This window comes from Pempheris klunzingeri, chromosome 16 (assembly GCF_042242105.1).
Source record: "Pempheris klunzingeri isolate RE-2024b chromosome 16, fPemKlu1.hap1, whole genome shotgun sequence".
NCBI classification, from domain to species: Eukaryota; Metazoa; Chordata; class Actinopteri; order Acropomatiformes; family Pempheridae; genus Pempheris; species Pempheris klunzingeri.
Genome location: NC_092027.1, coordinates 335,276 through 353,138, shown reverse-complemented (window position 1 = coordinate 353,138; position 17,863 = coordinate 335,276). Strand labels below are relative to the sequence as shown.

At 44.0% G+C, this 17,863-nt stretch overlaps 2 protein-coding genes and 1 pseudogene across 2 annotated transcripts; 2 read left to right on the top strand and 1 right to left on the bottom strand.

Annotated features, from left to right (window-relative positions):
- Nucleotides 1-1,322: 1,322 nt before the first annotated feature.
- Nucleotides 1,323-4,194, bottom strand: LOC139215056 (zinc finger protein ZFP2-like). The gene is made up of 2 exons (XM_070845881.1): nucleotides 3,836-4,194; nucleotides 1,323-3,412 (listed from the first exon to the last, which is right to left on the bottom strand). The coding sequence occupies exons 1-2, from the start codon at nucleotides 4,026-4,028 to the stop codon at nucleotides 1,704-1,706; spliced, it is 1,902 nt and encodes a 633-aa protein (XP_070701982.1). The 5' UTR covers nucleotides 4,029-4,194; the 3' UTR covers nucleotides 1,323-1,703.
- Nucleotides 4,195-8,604: 4,410 nt separating this feature from the next.
- Nucleotides 8,605-9,978, top strand: LOC139215739 (piggyBac transposable element-derived protein 4-like; annotated as a pseudogene).
- A 706-nt stretch (nucleotides 9,979-10,684) lies between these two features.
- Nucleotides 10,685-17,837, top strand: LOC139215738 (zinc finger protein 79-like). Its single transcript, XM_070846781.1, has 3 exons — nucleotides 10,685-10,757; nucleotides 15,038-15,277; nucleotides 16,696-17,837. The coding sequence occupies exons 1-3, from the start codon at nucleotides 10,685-10,687 to the stop codon at nucleotides 17,676-17,678; spliced, it is 1,296 nt and encodes a 431-aa protein (XP_070702882.1). The 3' UTR covers nucleotides 17,679-17,837.
- Nucleotides 17,838-17,863: the final 26 nt, after the last annotated feature.

Sequence of the window (17,863 nt, the reverse complement as noted above, 5' to 3'; positions counted from 1 at the left end):
TTCAGGTCAGTTTGGATGTTCTACTTGAACCACTGGTAAATGATGTCTGAACACTGACAGCCAGGGTCCAAGTCTTGTTTTTCTGATGGGCCTGTATATGATACGATCTGGGGGTGCACACACTTCTTGGTTTTAACGAGTCACTCGGTAGCCGTCAGTTCTGCCGCCTTTGTCTGAGTGAGGAAGATGATTGTCAACCTGTATTCAGTGAGGATGATCCAAAAGTGATCCTTCGTGGAAAAGATGTTTGAAAAGCATCTCCAGGAAAACTGACAGCTGAAGACACTGTATGTTTGAAAAAGAATTCTATTAGTATTTCCATGTTTGTAATAATTACTCATTTGATATTATGCATGATCTTCTTGGGGGGGTCGCTCAGTGCGAGGTCAAACTGCTGTGTGGATATCTCACACAAAACTTTATTTCAGCACAGGACTAATTGTTTGGATTATGGAGAAGGTTCTGGGTGATTCTACTCTGACGTTCTTCCTGCAGGAAACCAAAACTGACGTTGTTACTTTGGTTTTTCTCACTGAAGGTTTGACAATATATTTAAAGCACCACAACCCACGCATCACTTCATCATTCATTATCGGCCCCTTTTTATATTTGTGGTCGGTGAGGTTCGAAGCCAAGCACAAGCTGTTTAAAGATTATTGAAAACATTTAAAAACCGAACCGAATCATCGCCTGTCACTGGGACACAGTCGCCCTCAAACTAAGTGAGTGTGAAATCTTTTTCACTCAGAGATGAGAATGTGGTCAATAATGAAATGATCCTGTCAAAAGAGGTTTTCTCAGCTAGTCGGGTTAAAGTTGATGGTGTAGAGTGTAAAGCTGGACTTGTTGTTTGCAGGGAAGAAGACGTGTCAGTCTTTTCAGTGATGATGTGACGTGAAGATACAGTAAGTGATGCACTTTTGGTTGAAGATCAGATTATTTTGTTGACAAACCAGCTCTTCAATCAATCAATCAATCAATCAATCAATCAATCTTTATTCACATAGCACCAATTCACAACAGCGTTGTCTCTTCAGAGCATTCAGAGTTTTACATACTGAAGAAAGATGTATATTGAAAATGTCTGAGCTAAAAGTTCACAAACTATTTGATATTCTGTGTTTCAGATGAGAAATTGTACATTTTACCTGCATTCACGGTGTTTTAATGGACAGTGAACAGGAAAAATAAATGCCATTGTTGGAAATATTATTAGTATTTTGATAGTAATATATTAATAGTATTTTGTTTTATGGAATTTATTCTTACAAATAATTGTAACCAAGATAGTCTGACAGTGAAGCAGTGTTGTCTTATCCCTTAGTGTTAATTTAACTCTGGTTAAAGAGAGTGGACCTATAAACCCTGAAGGAGTGTTGAAATCAACTCTGTGGGACTTCATTCAACACTGGACTTTTTACTGTGTACTGACCGCTAATTAACCTGCTAACTGACCGCTAATTAACCTGCTAACTGACCGCTAATTAACCTGCTAACTGACCGCTAATTAACCTTCTACCTGACAAATTAGCGAACGTCTGTTTTCCCCTCGTGTGGATTCTCCAGTAAATTTCTCCTGAATGTAAGTTGTCAGGATCATCAGGGTGACGTCGGTGTGGCTGTCCAGTGATCCAGAGTCAGTCCAGGTGACTCTAGGCTACCTGGACCTGAGCTCCCGGCTGGTTCTGGTCCTCCTCACACAGTCAGAGAGATTTCCCGGCACACTTGTGTTTTTTTAGTTGCAGATGCCAAGTGAATCTTCTGTCACAAACGCTGCAGCTGAACCTTTTCTCCCCCGTGTGGATCACCATGTGTTGTCTCACATTTCCTGCATGTGCAAATCGTTTCCCGCAGAGTGAGCAGCTGAAGGGTTTCTCCCCTGTGTGAACCCTCACGTGTCTCTTCAGATCGGCCTTGGTGCTTGATATTTTACCACAAACTGAGCAGCTCAGCGGTGCCTGGTCGGTGTTTAAGCCTGCCGGAGGCTCTCTGCTCTCCTCCCCATCTCCAGTCTTGTCTTCTGCATCTGCTTCTAATTGTCTCTCTGGATCTGACTTCCTGGCTGGTTCTGGTTTCTCCTCGCGCCGCTGCTCTCCCTCCTGACTGGTCCAGACCTCCTGAAGCCGTGAGGACTCACTGACACACTTGTGTCTTTTGAACTGAGAAACCCAAGCAAACCTTCTGTGACAGGCGCTGCAGTTGAACGGTTTCTCCCCCGTGTGTGTCCTCATGTGCAGCTGCAGACACTCGTACCGTGAATAAGACTTCTGACAAAGCAAGCAGCTGAAAAGTTTATCTCGTGTGTGACATATCATGTGACGGATCAGGTTTGCCTTCTGGTCAAATCTTTTACTACAAATGGAGCAGACGAAAGGTTTCTCTCCTGTGTGAATTCTCATGTGTACCTTCAGGTTTGAGTTTTGCTTAAATCTTCTCCCACATTCAGAGCAGACAAATGGTTTCTTGCCGGTGTAACGTCTCCTCACTTTGGTGTTTTTCAGGGACTTTGACCCAGACTGAGGTTCTCTGGTCTCCTCCCAGTCCTCAACACTGTCCTCAGAGGAGTTTTCAGTCTGGTCCTCTGCCTCTAAGGATCCACGTGGATGTGGGTTCCTGTCTGGTCCTGGTCCTCCACAGTCCTCTCCATCAGCTTCTGTCTCCATGTGTTTGTCAGTCTGTCTCTGCTGAAGCCGAGGGGGCAGACGACAAGCACGCTGGTGGGTCCTGAGACGTGTCAACGTACTGAACCTTTGCTCGCAGACGCTGCAGCTGTAAGGTTTCTCTTCTCTGTGGACGGACATGTGTTCTCTCAGATTTCCTCCTTGTGCAAATATTTTACCGCAAACTAAACAGCTGAAGGACTTTTCTCTTGTGTGAATGTTCATATGTATCTTCAGGTTTGTCTTGTTAGCAAATATTTTACCACACTCAGAGCAGCTCAACAGTTTGTCGCCAATAAGACGTTTCCTACAACTTCCTTTGTTATTGTGAGACTTTGACCCAGACTGAGCTTCTCTGGTCTCCTCCCAGTCCTCACTGTCCTCAGTCTCGGTCTCTGAGGAGTCTTCAGTCTGGTCCTCGGCCTCTAAGGGTCCACGTGGATGTGGGTTCCTGTCTGGTCCTGGTCCTCCACAGTCCTCTCCATCAGCTTCTGTCTCCATGTGTTCAGTGTGTCTGTGATGAAGCTGTGAGGACTGAGCTTCCTCTTCATCATCTTCACTCTTCACAGGGACAGGAGTCAGTGGGAACTCGGTGATATGAGCCTCCTCCGGCCCTTGAAGCTGCTCTCCCTGCCGACTGGTCCAGACCTCCTCCTGCTCCTCTTTAATGTGGGGGGGCTCTGGGGGGTCCTGCCGCTCACAGGGAACCTGTTCTTCGGCCCCCGCCGGCTGCTGGACGTCTGCAGGAAGCACTGGAACACAGAAACACGCGTTGAGATTTCATGTTTGAGTCGACTGTTAAAATGTCTTCTCAGTCTGACTGACTGCACCTTTAATACCTTTAGTTTCAAGAACAAGAGTTCAAATATGATGACATTTGAACTGTTCTTAAAACTAGAATAGAAAATATATGATGTTGAAATTCACAGGAAAACCTGCTTTAGTTTCAGGGGTCAAAGGTCAGAAAGAGAAACTGAGCCCAACGTTCATTAGATCAGTGTGTGAAGATAAGAAGACCAGCTGGGACAGTCTGAGCACAAAGCTGAACTCAAGTCCAAATAAGTTTGACCCCTAAAATATATCAGTTCATCTGAGAAACACCTGAAGGTCTCATGTGACACCCAAAGCCCCCCCCCCCCCCCCCCCCCCCCCCCCCCCCCCCCCCAGGAACAGACCTGCTCTGTGCAGCCGAAGCTGGGGGCTGAGAACAGCGTCCAGGAGTCTCCGCTGCCGCTCGTTCTCCTCCTGTGACCGACAGAGCTCCTCCTCGTACTCTGCTATGGTTCTTTCAAACAGCCCAAATATCTCTTCAGCAGCAGCACTCAGTCTCTGCTTCAGCAGCGCTCTCAGCATCTGGACTTTACACATGTTCACACGGTCACGGCGGCTCTTCCTGCTCACGCTCTCCGTCACACGGTCGCTCGCGGCCCGCTTCCGGCTAGCATGCTAAGCTAACTTCCGTAGCTTTGTGCGGAGATGAGTCAGAGGAGAAAGATGGAGGAAAGAGGTGAAGAGCACAAAGTCCACTCAGAGGTTTATCCGGACCCTCGGAGGCTCTGCTGCTCACTGCTCTTCATGTCCCACACTCTCTGTCTGCTCAGCTGCGGGGCTCCATCACCAGCTGCTCCATCACCAGCTGCTCCATCACACCGCAGCTCAGCACTTCCGGGTTGTTTCTTCTTCTGCTTCTTCTTCGAGGTTTAACGGCAGCTGGTGTCTCGGTGCCGCTGACTCATTTGGTTCCTGACGTGTCTTAAACTTTATTTAAAAAAGGCATCTCAGTCTTTTTTATCTCGTTTGTTTTTTGTTGGGATATCTGCATCACACACATCTTTTGTACAGTAGCCTACATGTAACCCATTTATATATTTGTATAATAACACAACACATCACACACCCCAAATACCCTAAATGACAATGACAATATCAAAAGTAGTAAAGAAAAGAAACAAACAAAGGAAAAAAAACAGTGTGTTACACAAAGGGCTGCATAATCGATCAACATCAAATTGACTAATTTGCTCTATGAAATAGTCAGATAAATAATTTTAGTCTTCCAAAGAAGGAACAGAATGAATGGAGGACAGAACAGGACCCCAAGTCTTGTCAAAAACATCAGCACAACCTCTAATGCTGTACTTAATCTTTTCTAAATAAAGGAAGGACATAAGGTCTTTTAGCCAAGAATTACAAGATGGAGGTTTACGATCCTTCCAATGAAGTCAAATGCGCCTGCAGGCCACAAGTGAGGCAAAAGCAATAATATCTCTCTCCCTAGCAGAAAAGCAAGCAAATTTCTCAGGAACACCAAAAGTAGAGATTAGGGGGCTGAGAACCACAGGTCGACCAAACACCTTTGATATTGTACCATAGAAAGAGGACCGAAATAAACCCAGTTTTGGACAAGAGAAGAACATGTGTGTGATTAGCAGGTGAGAGGGAACATCTGTCACACATATCACTTGTGTTAAACAGTTTGTTAAGTTTTACTTTTGAAAGATGTGTCCTATGCAAAACCTTAAAGTGTATCAGTGTCAGACTAGCACAAGGAGAAGTGCCACTGAGAGCCCTCTGCCACCAATCTGCCGAAAAGGTAATACCAAGCTCTTTTTCCCAGGTATTCCTAACTGCTAAAGGAGATGATGATGTTATAATTAACTTTACCACAGTTGAAATGAATCCACAGGCTGCAGGATTAGATAGAATTGTTTTGGTGAGAGAGTCAGGTGGCTGATGGGGAAAGTGAGGAAAGTTATGGTGAGCAAAACTGCGAATTTGCAAATATCTAAATAAATGTGATTGTGGAAGATCAAATTTAGTCTTAAGAATTTCAAAAGAAGTAAAGACTTTGTCAACAAAGAATTGTTTAAAACAAACCAAACCTTTGTCCTTCCACTGAGAGAAAATTGGATCAAGGGTTGAAGGAGGAAATAACTAGTTGTCACAGATGGGCATTAGTGAAGAAATAGAATCAGAATCAGTCTCCAAATCTTTACAGTAGATACAACAATTGGGTTAGAAGTGTATTTGGAAGGATATGAGTTCAAAGGGGCGCAGATCAAAGCTGATAAGGAGACAGAACCACATGAGTGAGCCTCCGTTTGACACCAGTCTGTGTTGGGGGAGTTGTACCAAGTGTAGGTTTTTTGAATATTGGCTGCCCAATAATATGCCATAAAATTAGGAAGCGCAACATCACCATCTTCTTTGGCTCTTTGTACAACAGAATATTTTGCCCTTGGAGTCTTTCCTGCCCAAACAAAAGATGAAATTATTCTATCCAGTTTTTAAAAAAATGATTTAGGGAGAAATATAGGTAGACATTGAAAAAGGAATAAAAATCTCGGAACCACATTCATTTTAATTGTGTTAATTCTTCCCAAGAGGGACAGAGGGAGAGCATTCCAACGTTGGAGATCTGATTTCATTTCTTTGACCAGCTTCATAATGTTGTGTTTATAGAGTGAGGGGAAATTGTGCAGAATATTAAAGCCTAGATATTGAAGGCTGGAAGAGGCAAGGTGAAAAGGTAACATATGGGCTGGGATCTGTCTTGCGGCACAATTGAGAGAGAAACATTCACTCTTACTAATGTTAAGTTTATAACCCGTTGATGCAGGCGGTAGGGTTTGTTATGTAGAGAAGAAGGTCATCGGCATAAAGCGAGACCCTGTGCTCAGTCTCATTTCTGCAGATACCGGTGAAAAGCGGCAAACTCTTAAGGGCTATGGACAACGGTTCGATAGCAACCGCAAATAACAGAGGCGATAATGGGCAGCAGCCACGTGATGAAGGAAAGGATGTAGGCACACTGGCAATAGGAGCATCATATAACAGTTGGATCCATGAAATGTATCTTGGACCAAAACCGAATCTGCTGAGAACTGAAAATAAATAATCCCACTCCACCCGGTCAAAAGCCTTTTCTGCATCCATTGAGCCCATCGTTTCAGCTTCTGGTGTGCCAGAGTCAGACAGTATTACACTGAGCAGTCGACGAATATAGAGGATAACTGTCTGCCCCTTATGAAACCACACTGCAAATTTTGGCTTTTGGAATAAACTCCCTGAGTCAGAAACAACTCAGTTTTAGTGTACATGCGTGACCAACACATACACTCCAGAGCTGAGTAAGAATAACTATTTTTTTTTAGCTGATCTTGAACCCCTTTTTCTGAGTTAAAATTTTGCTCCTCAGGTGTTAAAGTTCTAATCTGATATAGAGTATATGTAACACTAAAACTGAGTTAATTTAAATATTAACTCATTACCAGTGTTAGGAGGAACACTTAAAATGTATTTAATTCAACCCTTTTTTAGAGTTAACAATTCTACATTACTCATATATTATTATTATTATTATTATGGAAAAATTACTGCTGTGTAACGTACTGTTTGCAACACAGTTTTTATTTTACATTTAAACCACCTTCAAGGTCACAACAGTGCAGCTCAAGTTGTATAAAACAGTCAATAACATACACAATGAATTACATTTTGTCGTCAGAACAATAAACACATAACAGCAGTGTTTAACATGAGGTAAACCAGTGATTTTACTCCTGCTGAAGCACATAAAGCAGGTTCACATGGATTCCATTCTGATAAATCAGATAATACAATTTTCTGACACAACATAAAATTGGGAATCACATCCATATGACATTTGGGCATCAAAACACTTGAAATGTGTTAACTGCTCCCTTTCTATAACCAGTATCTTCCTAGGCATGTGTTCACTCACTTGAAAAGCATGAAAAAAAGTTTCATGCTCAATCAAAACAAAAACAACTTGGTTATTGTGAAAATGATTGAGGCTATTTTGCTGAAAAATGGTGAGTTTTCCTCAGTGCCTGTGCAAACAAAGAGTCCAACACGATACTTTGTGAGGTTGACAGCAGCTCGTGCATCAACATGAAGATATGCTTTTACATCTTCTGTAAATTCTAGTGTTTTAAGTAAACACATTTTGACTGGACCAGATTCGACTGATTTTGAAGCCAAGCATTCCCAGTGGCCACTGCAAACTGGTCTTTATTTGGAAGTGATACAGTCAAATTTTTGAAGTTCTTCACACAATCTTTAAAAAATGTGTGTTTTGCTTCAAACCTCATGGTCCATATATGAGTGAGTGGTCCGATCTTTCTGATGCATCTTGGGTAGTGCACCATGAAATGATGTTTTGGAAGCAAGTTTTTTGATGGTACAACTCTTTGAAGAGTTGATGATGTTCAACAATAAGGTGCTTTAAATATATGGTCATTCCCTCAGTGATAACAGATAACAGGTCGCCAAATATCAAAGGTATGTTTGTGAGTAGACACAGCGTCTGTGAAGCGTTTAGTCCTATTCCATGTCCTCCACAGTCAATGTTCAGATGTGTTGGCTTGTTTTTACTTTCCAAATAGCCATAGTTAAAAGCATATATCCTGTTTAACAAGCTTTCTCTAGAGGTAAAATCTTCAATCAAATATTCAAAAAGAAGTCTGACCTCTTTATTATATTGACCAACTCCTTCCAAAATGTCATGCATGATGTCAACAGCATAGTTCTCAGCAGTATTGAAATACTGCAAAGTATTAAGTATGCTTTTTCTCTTGATGCCAAAAGAAGAAGTTAATGTTGGATCATCTACCAAACTGGCATAGTGTTGTTCATTCAAATCAGGTGACCTTAAAGTCAAGCTTGGGTCATCCTCTGAGAAAACTGTGCTGAACATTTGTCAATCAAGCAAAATTGACAGAAACAATTTGCACTAAATGACTCCAAGAATCCAAGGATGGTATGCATTCCTAAGTTATCTCCTGTAATTTGTGCAAGCATACCATATATAGGTTGTTCAGCAAATGGAACAGGAACCCCATCAGCTTCAAGTATTTTCAAGTCCCTTATTAAAGGTTTCAATATTTCATCAATACCATATTTCTTAGCATCTTGATACCAAATGGATGTTCATCAGGGCAGAATTCAGCCGACCCACTTTGCCACTGCCAGGATCAGCAGCCCTGAGAGCGTTTGACCTGTTTTTTACGGAGGAAATCCTGCAGCTAATCCTGCATTTCACCAACGTGCAGGGGAGGAGGTCTGTGAAACAATGGAAAGACGTGAGTGAGGAGGAACTGAGGGCCTACCTGGGGCTGCTCATCCTGGCAGGCATGTTCAGGTCACAGCATGAGTCCACCAAATGTCTGTGGACCAGTGAGACTGAGCAGCATCCATGTCACAAAAGAGATTCTTACAAATCAATCTGGCCCTGAGATCTGATGACCGACTGTCAAGGCCAGAGCGCCACAGGAGAGAGAACTTGGCTCCAGTCATGGATCTGTGGAGCAAATGAAGCACCCGCCTTCAGAAGCTTTTTAACCCAGGGAGAGACATTTGTGTCGACGAGCAGCTGGTCCCTTTTAGGGGCCGCTGCTCATTCAAGCAGTATAATATGGGCTGAAGATTTGGGCTCTGCGATGTGCAGACCTCTTACATGTGGAGGCTCCAGGTACACACAGGGAAGTCTGGCACACGGGTGGTGCTGCAGCTCACCGATGAACTCGAGGGCCACACAGTCACCACGGACACTTTTTTTACATCTTTTCCTCTGGCAGAGGAGTTGCAGAAGTGGAGGATGGCACTGGTAGGGACACTGAGAGTTAACAAACCTGAGCCCCCCCCAGCTGCTCAGTGTCAAAGGCAGAGAGGTGCTGTCCTCCGTGTTCGGATTCAGCCACAACAAAACCGTCGTGTCGTATGTCCAGAAGAAGGGAAAGAACGTTCTGCTCCTCAGCACACGACACAGAGAGCCAGAGGTCCGGGGATCTGGCAAGAAGAAGCCCCAGATCATCCTGGACATTGATTTACTGTGACTCATTATGTACGATTGTCTGATATAGCCAAAGACAATTTATTTAATTTTATTCTCTATTTTTGTATCTAAGAAGGATGTGAATAAATGGATTCATGTCATCTGATCATTTCTTTTCCTTTCTGCAGGTTTGTGGCACATACTCCTGCCGACGACAGACGTGGAGGTGGCCCATGTGCCTCTTCTGTCACATGCTGGATGTATGCATACATCCTGTTCACTGCCGTGGATCCCGGCTGGAACAGCACCAGAAACTACCGGCGGCGTCTGTTTTTGGAGCAGGTCAGGAGAGCGCTGGTCACCTCGGCCATGGCTACAAGGAAGTGTCTGCCTAGGGGGCCATTTGCAGCCAGCCTGGTCCTAAAAGCCCCAAGCCAGGTCCACGGGCAGGAGGAGGAGGAGGAGGAGGAGGAGGAGGAACCACAGCCTGGGCCCTCTAGAAAGCGAAAGCAATGTGCTTAGTGCTCGCAGCGCAGGAGGGTCTGGAGGCAGTGTGTCATTCATGTTTGTAAGTGTAAGTGTTTTGTGGGAGTTTGTTCAATAAACGTTCATTGTTCCAAAAACAATAATGCATCAAAATCATTGTTATCAATTATTGACCTAGTCAAGGCTGTAATAACTTCATCCCAAATATTCCTCTTTGCACCTTATTTTTGGAAAAAAAGCATATTTACTGTTTTTAACACTGAAAAAATGAGGAGTTCTCATGACAAAAAGGGCATAAAAACATAAAAAATCTGAATAAATAATTACAAACTTTATATCTATGGATGGTCTGAAGTTGTTGAAAAGATCTGATGCGGTGAAAGTAAAAAAAAACCATTTTTATTACACTCTTTAAAGAGTGTCGGGGCCCCGAGGGTTAAGAAGTGAGGTCTCCTTTAGGTTCTTGGCCTCCTGGATCTTTAACAGTGGTTGATGCAGCCTCTTCTCCAAACATCAGGGAGAAGTCTTACAAAATCTAATTAAAAAGGAAAGGATAACTATTTCAGCCACCTAATGCAAACTAATATTTTCATACAACTTTTACAAATTCATTTTTAATACCTACCAGTCCTTTAGTGTCCAAGAAGCGAGGAAACATTTGTAGTACATCAGCCGAGTGCTGTGGATCGTGCAGAGTTTGCTGACGGTACTGGAAGGTTTCTCTCATTTTCTGGAAGACTAGATGACGGTGTGCTGTGTGGTGGAGAAGAGATATGGCTTCCATACAGTCACCTCCTGTTTGCTGGTCACCTGTGGTAACTACGGTGGTTCTTGAGGATGTAGGACCTCCTTTAAGCACGACTTTCTTCAGGGATGGAGACGCTGTTCTGGACTGACGTCTTTACACGCCACTCAAGAAAGCCTTTGTTGCTCTGACTGTCATAGAAGTGATCCCAGGTAAAAGGAAAAAAACAAACCGCTGCGTGTTGGAAACAATATTATGCACATGTATGATGGTTTTAGTGCTTATACGCAAAAGATAAGGAATCAGCAGCCGTCATTATTTTACACAGACTGCAGTGCAAACGTACACATCCCATGTTTGAGTATGGCTCCTTCAAACCGTGACACAATCCCAAGGACATGGAAGTCCTTTGTTGCTTTACTAACTGCAAAAGGAAAAACAGAATTCCTAAGGATAACTGTGTCCTTTTATAAACCTCGTTGTACCTTTATCAGTGTCTTGGCCATCTAACATTAAAAGGATTGACAATAATAATGTTTAACTGTTAAGTGTACAATAATTTTAACCACTGGTTTTCATGAATCACTGTGACAGCTGCAGGCTAATGTAGGTTAGCGGTTACTTATGCTAGTGCCAAACACTGCCAGAGCTCCACGGTGTACAGCCAGCATCCTGATGAACCTGACTCTCCTCTGGTCCACTGAAAAACACTTTATCAGCAGATACATATGTTTGGATTGTTAAATAAAGTCACAATCCAAAGTTATTTTATTCAATTGTAGCGTTAGCTCATCAAGCTAGCACTAACGTTAGCATTAGTGTTACCTGATTAACTCTCCTTTAGCTACTGAATCTCCGTGTCCTCACCACCAGTGTAGGACAGGGAAAAGGTATTGTTCTAAAAGGTTCAACAGAAAACATGGCTGCCTAAACTTTATCTTCTTTACAGCAGAGCAGCAAAACGTCAAAGTCCAAAGGCAGCAAATGTACCAACTTCAGCAAAAATGCTGTGTAAGCTGTCCCAACCGAACATTTTAGAATAAGGTTGGAGAAGTGAAAACTAGGCTCAATCTTCCCTCAGTTACAGCGTGAAGTCACGGAACAACAAAAAGAACTCCAGGAGAGGAGTTAAAATTAGAGATGTGACGTTCGCGAACGAGTCGAGTCTTTTGAACGGCTCTTTAAAGTGAACGATGAGAACCGATTCGCAGTTGCGAGTCGTTCTTATCTGCAAATTGCCTGCGCTGCCTTCACGTGTCACCTGTGTGCCCCACGAGTCTGAGCTGTCCACGCTGCCTTCACGTGTCACCTGTGTGCCCCACGAGTCTGAGCTGTCCACGCTGCCTTCATGTGAACGCAGCTACAGATGTGCAGCATCAGGGAGGAGATATTAGTGAGCGCCACCCGACTGGACTGAAGACATTTACATTCAGGGAGCAGGAGATATTAACGACTGAAGAAAAGTTATTTGTTATTGTTTCCATTGTTCTGATGTGGATTCGAGTCAAGGAGCTGAGTTCCTGTTTGTAAAGTAGTTCAGGTGAACACACACCAGGTAGTTTAGTACAATTATGCATTCACATTTGTATCATGTCCTCATTTCTATTCTAGTTTTATTTATTTTATTTATATTATTTATATATATATATATATATATATACTTATTTATTATTTTCATATTTTTTCTGTATTGTTAAAATGTTCATGTGTGGAAAATTTCACACTAAAGTTATTTTGCATGGAAGTTATCTGCAGCCTGCGTAGTTTTATTGAGCCACAAAGTTTTTTAGGTGAGGGGAAAATTCAAAACAGTGATCTCACTGTCAGAGCATGTTGGTACGGCACCATCTTATGGAACGATTCCACTGAAAACACAAGCCAAATGAAATTATAATCAATATTTCAGAATAGATATGTATAAGTTTGAATTATTCTGAACCAAATCTTATTTTACAACTGCTACCAGAGATTGTTTCCTTGATGAAAACAAGTTACCCCTGGTTGACTTCGAATAAATAAAGAAGTAAATATAACAACGAGTCAGTCGTTTGAACGGCTCTTTGAAAGGAACGGCTCCCTTCAAAGAGCCATAAATCCCATCTCTAGTTAGAATACACCCACTGAACGATCTCTAAAATATTACTCTGACAATTAGTATCCCTCAACACAAACTGAGTTAGAGGTAAAGAATAAACTCTTTCACTCTTTTTTGGTTAACTACCAGATTTTTCACTCGAGATTTGCTGTGCAGTTTGGTGGCTGGAAATGATGTTTGGCAGGTCAGCAAGAATCTTAGCTAACAACTTTACGTGAGAGTTGAGCAGGCTGATGGGTTTTTATTGGGTTTTGGAACGAGTGAAATTGAAGCTCGGGTTAAAGATGGAGGAAGGCAGCCACTCTCCAAAGAGTCACTGAACATGTCCAACAAAAGGGCAGCAAGTAGATCAGACAATGTCTTTAAAAAGTCAACTGGGAAGTCATTCTGCATTAATCTGAGGCTAGCAGTGACTTCTTGTAGACAGAGTGGAGCGTCAAGTTTATCTTTAGTCACAAAGTCAATTGTAGGGAAATTTAAGTTATCTAAGAATTTGTTCATGGAAGTTTTGTCGGCTTTGTAAAGATTAGTATAATACTGGGCACAAACATCATTGATCTCTACGGAGTCTCTAGCAAGGGTTCAGGGGCTTTTGTGAATGTGAGTAACAAATCAGGATGTAGCTTACTGTTTCAGTGTCGATGGCAGCAGCCGACTGGCCCCGTCACCGTGTTCCTAATACATGCTCTTTGTGCGCCTCAAAAGGAACTCTGCTTTATTTGTGGAGATTATACCAAACTCAGTTTGGAGCTTAAGTCTCTCTGTCCGAAGGATGATGTCAGGAGAAGAGAAGTGCTGTCTGTCTATTTGCCGAATTGCTTCAAGTAACTCTTGTTGTCTTTGCTTTCCCTGTCTGCTCACCCGGCACCCTGGCTCCCATCAAAGAGAGGGGAGGTACACTCAGATTTATTAGTTTGTACAAAGAAAGAAATCTTATCAGAAATAAATTTGCAAAATGTATTTGAAGACAACAACCCAGTGTTTAGTCGCCAAGTTGAGTGTCTTTCACACTTTGGAATTAAATCCAAGTCCAGCAGAAGGGGGCGTGGTCCGAGATGACTATTGTAGGTAATAATATTTGATCTAAAAAATAATAATCAATACAAGAGTGTGTCTGGTGAACCTGAGAATAAAATGAAAATCCCTTTGCTCTATGGAGGCAACAACGCCACGCATCCACACAGCCAGTTTGATCCATGAGTGTGATAAGAGCTTGGGCCATTTTAGATGGAGTCAGGTTCTTTGGGTTTGATTTGTCAAGGGTCAATTACTAAGTTAAGGTCTCCTCCAAAACTAAGGTGGTGCGAGTCATAAAACGAGGACAGTCCCAGTTGGGGCTACGTACAGACCAGAATGACGGGGGTTTGGAGCAGCTGGCCCACAACTAGAACATAACGCCCAGTTGGGTCTGGTATCATTTGTTCAGATGAGAACTGTGGTTTTTATGTACCAATATTACTGTTAAAGCTGGCTTGGTGCAGTCTAGTGTGTTTTATCTCGTTTTTAAAATGTTTTATTATACACCATGAAATAAAAAACAGGTTTTGTTGTAACTCACTCACTAATCAGCACACAAGAGAAAAGATCAAATAAGATAAACTTCATTAATCCCACAGTCTTTAGAACAGACAGAAGATATGAAGGACACTAAATAATAATCAGTTTCTAATAATGTGAACATACTTTTGGTATTTAAACAATTGGTCACTTGATATAAACAGAACAGAACTCCTTGTGTTATTATGGTAATATCAGTGTGGTGTGTTTGAAGAGAGCGACATAAAGGCTGAGGTGATCTACTGGACCAGTTCCAACACTTTTACTACCTACCAGTCACTCACACACCAGCAGAGGACAGAGAGGATCATGGGTAGAAACAGTGGAGTGGCCCTTTAAGGCCAATAATAATAAGACGCCATGAAACATGTGAACCTGTCAGTCCTGTGAAGAAACAAAATCAGTGTTTTCTTTGTCCTTGTGTGACATTTGGTGTGAAATAATAATGAAACATTAATGTCACTCAGATCTTCATCACGTCTTCATCACGTCTGGTCTCATGTCACCGTGTCAGAACATCTGAAAGGTGTCTCAGCCTCTGTAGGAGAAACAAGTACTCTAAAACATTCCCATCGTGTTTCTTTACTCCACTTGACTCTTTACTCAGCACAGCCCGCTTATTTTAACTCCACGGGGCTTTTATTTTGTAAGGCGATCCGGAAGCGATGGCGTGTATTTGCTCACGCGTTCCGGGTCAGCTGATCCGAGAGGCGGCTCTTCATCCCACCAACACCGGAGCACCAGTCCCGACCCCCCCGAGCCCCAGAGGAAGATGTCCAGGCTCCACAGTCTGAAGCTGTTCGTCAGCCAGCGGCTCACTGCGGCTGTGGACGAGATCTTCGGACACTTGGAGAAAACCATCACCGAGTATGAAGAGGAGCTGGACCGGAAGCTGCTGGAGGTGGAGTTAGTGCCTGACAGGAAGCTGCGGAGAGCAGGTGTGTTTCAGTCTGCTGCTGCTAACGTGCTCACTGCTAAGCTAGCGCTAGCTGAAGCAGCCTGCTAGCAGCAGCTAGCATCGGCTAGCTGCTGCTGCTGGGGGGGGCAGCAGGCCGAGGAAAGCCGAGGAAAGCCGAGTGTAAAGTGCTAATTAATGATCGGTCTGTAGCCGCTGTGACTGCAGTGCTGTTACATGGTGCTAATTACAGGTCTGTAACAGGGAGGACAGCTGCACTGCTCCACCTGCAGCGTCTCCACTGCTCCACCTGCAGCGTCTCCACTGCTCCACCTGCAGCGTCTCCACTGCTCCACCTGCAGCAAACCAAAGAGTCTCTCCGACAGCAGTCACGTGCTGCCAGGTGCAGTTTTATTTTGGCTCTTTTTATTGCTGCCCTCTGAAGGAGGCTGCTTCCAGCAGCACATCTTCTCTGCAGGGGCTCAGTGGCTCCTGCTTCAGATCTCCACACAGGATCGATCAGGATCTAATGCTGATTCACACTCAGCTCAGGGACTCCTCCAGATAAACCCTGAGCTTCTGAAACACAGACGCGTTCTGAAGCTGAACTACACTTTAATTAAACCTGTTCCACCCATTTACCTGTCACAGGTGTCACACCGTCTTCAACTCGTTAAAGCTCACGTTTAAAAAACTGAAACTGAGGGGGGGGGGGGCTGCCAGGACTGCCGTGTTGGCTAACTTCCTGTTAGCCCTGTGCTAACTTCCTGTTCCTTCCTGGGGGGTTGATTGTAGAGTCACCACACTGAGGAGACGGGGACCAGACCGGATCACCGTCCACAGACTTCAAAGCCCCTGAGCAACGGAGAGTCACAGCTCAACGCAGAGTAATAGATTACTCAGCACAGACAGTGAGACTGTAAACTGTGGTTCTAGTCAGGACCCTCCTCTGATTGGTCAGGTTCAGTCAGGACCCTCCTCTGATTGGTCAGGTTCAGTCAGGACCCTCCTCTGATTGGTCAGGTTCAGACAGGACCCTCCTCTGATTGGTCAGGTTCAGTCAGGACCCTCCTCTGATTGGTCAGGTTCAGTCAGGACCCTCCTCTGATTGGTCAGGATCAGTCAGGACCCTCCTCTGATTGGTCAGGATCAGTCAGGACCCTCCTCTGATTGGTCAGTGACCCTCTTCCTGGTGTATCTTCCTCTAAATGGACCATCACTGACTACATGAACGTCCTGCTGTGCTGAAGAAGACTGTAAACTAGAGACTGAGAGCAGAACCTGTTCAGTGAGCTGATGGATCAGGAGCTGATGTTGGATGTGGACATGATGTGGGTGTAGCTGTAGCGGGCCTCCCCAGACCTCATGTGATGAATGTGGTGTTTCTTGGCAAATGTGCATCGCTAACATCAAATGTTTCGTATCTAACTTGCCTCAACAACACGTGTTTCTGTGTTTCAGCGTTTCCTGCGGACGTCCAGCAGGTGCTGGGGAATTTAGAGGAGGCTCCACCTGAGCATCGGGACCGGAGCCCCTGTGTGGATCAGGAGGACCCAGAGCCCTCACACATTAAAGAGGAACTGGAGGAAGTCTGGACCAGTCAGGAGGGAGAGCAGCTTCGAGGGCTGGAGGAGATGAAGGAGGAGGATGATGAAGAGAAATCTTCGTCCTCACAGCTTCATCAAAGCCAAACTGAACCTGTAGCCGGCTGCTCAAGTGGACAGATGGGAGCAGAAGCTGATGGAGAGGACTGTGGGGGACCAGAACCAGCCAGGAACTTGGATCCAGAGAGTTATTTTCAGTCAGTTAGTGAGAACAAAGCTTCAGACTGTTCTCAGCCTGAGACTGAAGTCAGCGATGATGAGTGTCAGGTGAGCAGAGAACCTCAGCCAGGTTTAGTCCCTGAGAGTGATGTCACTGCTGCCAAAAAGTCATTTATCTGCTGTGAATGTGGGAGGAAGTTTGGCCGTAAGGACAGTCTGCGGAGACACATGAGGTTTCACACGGGAGAGAAACCATATAGTTGCTCTGTTTGCGGGAAAACGTTTTCTCAGCGGCCCAACCTAATCCGTCACATGAGATGTCACTCTGGAGAAAAACCTTTCAGCTGCTCATTCTGTGACACCAGTTTTGCCGTGCGAAGCGCTTTGGTAAATCACATGAGAATCCACACTGGGGAGAAACCATTCAGTTGCTTGTATTGTGACAAAAGCTTCACTCAGAAGGGGGGGCTGAAGAAACACATGACAGTCCACACAGGAGAGAAACCATATAGTTGTCCAGTGTGCGATAAGAGCTTTTCTCAAAAGGCAAACCTGACGTACCACTTCTCTGTGCACACGGGACAGAAACAGTTCAGCTGCAGCGTCTGTGACAAAAGGTTCACGTGGCAGTCGCAGGTCAAAAGCCACAAGTGTGTCGGCGAGAGCAGCAGCAGTAACTGAAGCCGCTGATTCAGCCGTCAGCTGTAGGTGAGGTGAACAGGAAGGAAGGAGTAGAGGACACTGTTTCTACTGTGTGTCTGATTCACGTCCTGATGAAGACGTGGAACTTCTGGTACTGAGTTGTTATTTATTAAAAAATAAACGTTCACTGAGAAATAAGTTTTGACTCCTTGTTTTCTTTTTGT

What these genes read in the sequence shown, in the direction of transcription:
- LOC139215738 (XM_070846781.1), top strand. Translation starts at nt 10,685, where the DNA reads ATGACGGTGTGCTGTGTGGTGGAGAAGAGATATGGCTTCCATACAGTC. An exon ending in CTGTTTGCTGGTCACCTGTG is followed by an intron (nt 10,758 to 15,037) that starts GTAACTACGGTG and finishes GTTCCGGGTCAG; the next exon opens with CTGATCCGAGAGGCGGCTCT. An exon ending in CAGGAAGCTGCGGAGAGCAG is followed by an intron (nt 15,278 to 16,695) that starts GTGTGTTTCAGT and finishes TCTGTGTTTCAG; the next exon opens with CGTTTCCTGCGGACGTCCAG.
- LOC139215056 (XM_070845881.1), bottom strand. Translation starts at nt 4,028, where the DNA reads ATGTGTAAAGTCCAGATGCTGAGAGCGCTGCTGAAGCAGAGACTGAGT. An exon ending in GCTTCGGCTGCACAGAGCAG is followed by an intron (nt 3,413 to 3,835) that starts GTCTGTTCCTGG and finishes TCTGTGTTCCAG; the next exon opens with TGCTTCCTGCAGACGTCCAG.